Source organism: Pseudophryne corroboree, chromosome 7 (assembly GCF_028390025.1).
Source record: "Pseudophryne corroboree isolate aPseCor3 chromosome 7, aPseCor3.hap2, whole genome shotgun sequence".
Taxonomy (NCBI): domain Eukaryota; kingdom Metazoa; phylum Chordata; class Amphibia; order Anura; family Myobatrachidae; genus Pseudophryne; species Pseudophryne corroboree.
Window position 1 is genome coordinate 424,101,167 of NC_086450.1, and position 6,504 is coordinate 424,107,670.

A 6,504-nucleotide genomic window follows, 5' to 3' on the forward strand; every position below is an offset into this window, starting at 1 on the left:
TCCATCTCCCACACCTGTACTTCACTTCCATCTCCCACATCTGTACTTCACTTCCATCTCCCACACCTGTACTTCACTTCCACCTTCCATCTCCGACACCTGCCTTCCACTTTCCATCTCCCACACCTGCCTTCCACCTTCCATCTCCCACACCTGTACTTCACTTCCATCTCCCACACCTGCCTTCCACCTTCCATCTCCCACACCTGTACTTCACTTCCATCTCCCACACCTGTACTTCACTTCCATCTCCCACATCTGTACTTCACTTCCATCTCCCACATCTGTACTTCACTTCCATCTCCCACACCTGTACTTCACTTCCATCTCCCACACCTGTACTTCACTTCCATCTCCCACACCTGTACTTCACTTCCATCTCCCACACCTGCCTTCCACCTTCCATCTCCCACACCTGTACTTTACTTCCACCTTCCATCTCCCACACCTGCCTTCCACCTTCCATCTCCTCTGCACCTCGCTCCCACCTTCCATCCCCCACATCTGTACCTCACTTCCACCTCCCACATCTGTACTTCACTTCCACCTTCCATCTCCCACACCTGCCTTCCACCTTCCACACCTGTACTTTACTTCCACCTACCATCTCCACACCTGTACTTTACTTCCACCTACCATCTCCACACCTGTACTTTACTTCCACCTTCCATCTCCCACACCTGTACTTCACTTCCACCTTCCATCTCCCACACCTGCCTTCACCTTCCATCTCCCACACCTGCCTTCCACCTTCCATCTCCTCTGCACCTCGCTTTCACCTTCCATCTCCCACATCTGTACATCACTTCCACCTTCCATCTCCAACACCTGCCTTCCATCTCCCACACCTGCACTTCACTTCCATCTTCCATCTCCTTTGCACCTTGCTCCCCCTAGGCATTCCAGATGCCCTAGCCATTTTCCTATAATGCCTAAGTCTGGCTCTGCCAATAGAATCTACCTGATATATTATCTTACAACACTTCAATATATTGTAGTCGATACATATTCTAGGTCATAGGGACCCAATAAATAGACTGTTACTGAACATTACAACATATAGGTATAACGGGGAGCACTCATGCAACATCCCACTAACTATTTAAGAGAAAGAAGGCCAACTCCAGCAAGAGCAGCACCTGGAACCCCCATCATCCTCTCACCAACTATAACTCCCTCCCATTTCCTGGAGCAGATTACCAAGCTAGCACAGAACTTAAAATTTAAAGGCACTTCCACAGCTGCTTATAGTAGGCCTGATCCTGTTGCCTTGCTTGCTCCTGTCTTGCCATGCCTTTACAGGATTGGGCTGCCCGACGTCCCTTGCCCAGCCACGATTTTACATATGTGTCCGGATTCCACTCAGTGAAGGGAGGACCAACAATTGAAATAAAAAGTAAGTCCGACACATGTCGAGTGGTCAGTGCAGTCCGCTTATCTGTAATTATGTTGTTCATAACACTAAAGCCTCGCTCACAGTCAGCATTGCTTGCTGCAAGAGTATCTACTGCAAGAATTAATTTCTTTAATTTTTCGGGAACAATCCGTCCTGCGCAGCATTTATATTCCACAAATCCCAGGTGTGTTTCATGGTAACTGACATTCAGCATTTCACATAGTGTACGAATCTCTTGGTCTCCAAAAAGTGGATTATCAGCATCAGTTTGCCAAGATTCAGGATTCAGAACAGATATGCTGTCAATCAGGGTGTGGTAAGCAGTTTCCCTACCTTTTGCTACGCTTTCTGTTGCTTTATTAGCAGTGGTGGTAAATAATTTGCACCTCATGTTGTCAACAACAGCCTGAATGAATTGAGAGGATTTGATCTTGGGACTTTTCCCAATGCCTGTCAACTTTGTATTTTTGAACATAATTCCCTCTTCTGCATTCTGTGTCTGTTCACTGTGAAATCCTGGTATTCTCTTTAGGCTTTCAATTCTCCGCACATACATTTTTATGTGGTTGTCTGCCTTTGGAATGGTCATTTTTCTGTCTTGTAAGAGTTCTGATAAATTTTTGAGCTCAGTCAGAACATCTAACATAATTGACATATTTTTTACAAAGTTGACTGAGCACAGTTTTGAATGTAGACCTTGGAATTTCACTTGCTCCCTTCTATCCCTTGATTGATCTTGTGAGGCTTTTTGAAAATGTGCAGCTAATGCAGGATACGTCTGCCAGACTGCATTCACTGCTCTCCACGATGAAGCTACCCATCTTACGTTGAAAACTCTGCCAATTTTTTTAAGCAAGACATGCAGCTCATTAGCCTGTGCACTAAGCTCACGTACATTTTTTGGTGACTGACTGTAAAGTGTGTATAAGGTGTCTAAAAATGACCTGAAGTCATTTGTACCTCCAGTCACATCTAGTGCTTGATCCACAGCCAGTTCAAGCCTGTGATTCATGCAATGCCAGAGAATTAGTTTGGGAAAGTCTCCTTGTAAGAGTTTTCCAACACCAGCTTTTACGCCAAGCATGACATTTGCGCCATCACTACAAAAACTGACAAAGATCTCTGTCAATACTTCAAAAGTAAAACCATGATGGAATAAACATTTCATTATTTCCTGTTTTATGCTCTCAGCTGAGGCATTTTCTAACTCTATCAAATCCAAAGGAAATGCTACTGGATTCATGACACCATCAACACTTGATTTTAAAAAAATAACAAGAGTTGATTTTCTAGAAAGTGTAGTAGCTTCATCAACTAATATAGTGATCTTAGTTTTTTTTGTTATAATTTGTGAGACAATCTTTTTCCTCATTTCAGCCGAAATGTGTTCTATAATGTCTCCGCAGACCATTCTACTATGAAGCAAACGCCCAATCTGAACTCCATTCACTTTTTGCAGGTCAATCAAGCTCTCATGGTCAGTAAATGGGCGATTCATTTTAGCAATGTAGTAAGCTGTTCTGAATACACGGCTAGTGATTTCAAAAGCAGCTTCTTGACTTCTTCCATTTATGTTTAGCAGAATATCTTTTCTAGCAGTTTCTAGAATTTTTTCTGCTTCTGCATGAGCAGCGCTATTTTTGTGTATATAAATTTTTTTGCGAAGAGATGTGAGCTCTGTTTCCTTAGTTTTACCAAAAGGTAAAATGTTACATTCTGCCCACTGAGAAGCAATATTTATGCCTCGAGCAGCGTGAATCTTTAAGTTAGAAACTTCTGCACAGATTGTACAGCCGAGTTTTCCCCTAGACGCAAATAGCCACTCATGTTTCTTTTTGAATTCGTCAAATTGTTCTTTTGACCACACAGCTGGATATTGCTTTTCATCTGTAGACTTATCGTGTGATTCAGCTGATGTCTCAGCAACAACTTCCTCACAGTCAATAGTTACTATTTCATTGTCCAGTGCTAAGTTCCTACAAAAAAAGAGAGCAGTAGCTCATTTTTCTACAATATTTTTAAAAAATTATACATTTTTTATTCATATTTAAGCTAATTACTCCCTCACGGAAATGTAAAATATCTAGTTGCTTATTTATTAAGCTTTTTTTCCCCAGAAAATTATATCTGAAAATTTACAATTTTATGGATTGTTGTTATGAGATATTGATTTCACAGAAATCAAATGCAGAAATTGAATGTTTATTAGCACTGCAGATCGCAGTCCTTATTATCAATGGGAACTACAATCTGATCCCTGCTGTATGTACCAAACTCTGAAAAGCATTGTTTATAGAATTTGGTCATGTTAGTTTATACCATTTTCAGATGATCTAAACTTCTTAAAGCCAATGGAGGCATGGTAGCAAGAGAGAGATCTTTCTATCCCTCTCCTGCAGCCTCCATCTGGTGCCAGCTCCAATACTGGAAACTGTCACTGTGCGCATGCGCAGTGTCAGATTCCCCATGCCTTTTACACAAATGGAAAAATCTTTTAAAAATGCAAAGGAACTAAAAGGGACATCGGTTATCACTACTACTTAACTTTCGGGGGGGTTTACTTAGTACATAGCAGGAATATTTTTTTATAAAAACTGAAAAATTCACAATGGATAAGAATGTTAATATTACAACAGTGCCGCAATTATTAATGCATAGGCATCTTAACAAGAACAGTGCAGCCAAGTAAAAAACTAGATGTTTAGGGCTAACATTTTGGAAGGCTAGTCTACTGGTCTTTAAGAGTCCCCTCCCCATTTTACATTAATACTAAGTATATACATTCATTGCACTTTCAAAATAAATTAGCAAAAAAGATTTAAAAAATATGCTGGTACCCACATATAAATCACCTTGCTCCGGTGCAAAAAACAATACATCAAAGAAGATCCAAAGAAGTGGAGGCACTGAGACTACAAAATGCAGAAAGCATAAGTATATTGGGCAAACGTTTTCAAGGCTGATGCCCCGTCATCAAGACCACACAAAGAAAGGAGTAACTCCTGTCTTTGTGTGGTCCTGATGACGGGGCATCAGCCTTGAAAACGTTTGGCCAATACACTTATGCTTTCTGCATTTTGTGGTCTGAGTGCCTCCACTTCTTTGGATCTTCTTTGATTTTTAATATATATATATACACATACATACATATACACACACACACACAAAACACGTTTGAAGATCTGACTTACTGTGTTTGAAGTGGAATGTCAGTTTTTCCTTTCTTTGGTTGGTGGTGAAAGTAGAACATTATTCCTGGCTTTGAACTATTTGTTCGCTTTTTATTAGACATGATGCTAGCCTGGTAATAACAAAAATTGTTATTAACATATTATAGAGATTCAAATGTAAAAAAAAATGGATCTAATTAAAAAAATTAAAATACCGGTTCAACATTTACAATTGTAAATATTTTGCATGGTTAATATTTTGACCATATTATCTCCTCCTCATATAACATTAATGTACTGTAGTATACTATTTACACATCAGACATGTATGTCAAGGACCACCAGTTAGTGAGTACCATCCCACCACCGTGAGGAATTTAATCTTCCACAGGAGGTGACATATGTGTAACCTGTTACTAAATTAAGAATATACAAAACAGGTAACAGAATACACACACACACACACACACACGAGTGTATGTTCTATAAAGTTTGACTTTGGTGTAACCCAGGTGCAAATACTGCTGATCTACCCTCGTGTCAATCTTGAGGTCCCACCAGCTTCACAAACTGCACAGAATGCATCTTTGAGAACTTATCTCCCCTCCCCCCCAGCTTTTTGGCACAAAATGCATCCATTTTTACATCAACCCCAACTGTATGTATTTTTAAGAGGTAGATTTTTTATGACACATCTAATATGGATTTTTTTATGTGAAATCTTAGTGTAAACTGGTACAGATTTAATTACCTGGTATAGATGTCTTCAATGTTTTAAAAGTCTACTTTTCAATAATCAATGTGAAAATCTCTGTCAGAGGACAGCTGCAGAAGATGTAGACCTGTTAGGGAAAAAAAATATTTTGTTAATACAACAGCGATTTATTTTTTTGACGTTCAATTTGTACAAAGTCAGTATGTAAGGAGAAGAAAACTCAAGAATAAATCCAAGAGGTTACATACTGGTAAGAGAGAGAGAGAGAAGACTTTAGTGAAAACTGAAAATTCGTTACTTACCTAATTAAGTATTCCCAAGTCTAGTCCAAAGGATCGTATAACACCATAAGCTTGGGTGAAAATGTAGGGCTATTCTGAAGTCCACTCCGAAGGGTGAAGAACACTGTTGGTTTTAGTGGTGATCAAGGACTGTTTGTAAGTACACTCCAAAAAAAATCAAAGTACACTGCAGGCCTTGGGTGAAGGCACTGTAAGGGAAACAGAGTCATAATCATAACTCTAGCCTAGCAAAGCAAAACAAATACCGAAACCAATATATCCTCTGGCACAAAACAAGCAGCGGCACTCGGAGGCTGATTTCAAAACTTGTATTTCACAACGTAATCCCAACGTTCCGGGGCTGATATATAGATATATCTATCTCTACATATATAATACAAGTGCCCAGCACTCCAGATTTATAGGCTATTTGTATACTTGCCCGGATGCCCTCCGTGACCTCCAATATAGCGGACGTAATGGCGGCACTCCGAGACGTGTAGGTCAATGACAAAATTACTTTCGAAATAAAAGTAGTCTTTGCATTGATGTACACGTCTCGGAGTGCCGCCATTACGATATATATATATTCAGGAGGGAAACATTCTTCAAAGGAAGAGAAGTATTAGAACTCGAGGACATACCCTGAGACTGGAGGGGGGGAGGTTCAGGGGAAATTTAAGGAAAACTTACTTCACTGAAAGGGTAGTGGACAAGTGGAATAGCCTCCCATCAGAGGTGGTAGAGGCTAAGACTGTAGAGCAATTTAAACATGCTTGGGATAGGCATATGAATATCCTTACAAAAAATTAAGGTTCAAAAAGGGTTGCGATTACCTTAAGGATAAAAAAGGGGCAGACTAGATGGGCCAAGTGGTTCTTATCTGCCATCAAATTCTTTGTTTTATATATATATATATATATATATATATATAAATATAAA

The 6,504-nt window shown here is 39.8% G+C and overlaps 1 protein-coding gene across 1 annotated transcript in view; it reads right to left on the reverse strand.

The window, feature by feature from the left end:
- Nucleotides 1–415: 415 nt before the first annotated feature.
- LOC134943821 (E3 SUMO-protein ligase KIAA1586-like) overlaps nucleotides 416–6,504 on the reverse strand; it is a 51,648-nt gene continuing 45,559 nt past the window's right edge. Inside the window, exons 2-5 of the mRNA XM_063932433.1 lie at nucleotides 5,584–5,771; nucleotides 5,318–5,408; nucleotides 4,588–4,697; nucleotides 416–3,372 (exon numbers count right to left, since the gene is read on the reverse strand). Coding sequence (XP_063788503.1) covers nucleotides 1,224–3,372; nucleotides 4,588–4,688 — 2,250 coding nt within the window. The 5' untranslated portion in view covers nucleotides 4,689–4,697; nucleotides 5,318–5,408; nucleotides 5,584–5,771 and the 3' untranslated portion in view covers nucleotides 416–1,223. The remainder of the gene's footprint in view (nucleotides 3,373–4,587; nucleotides 4,698–5,317; nucleotides 5,409–5,583; nucleotides 5,772–6,504) is intronic.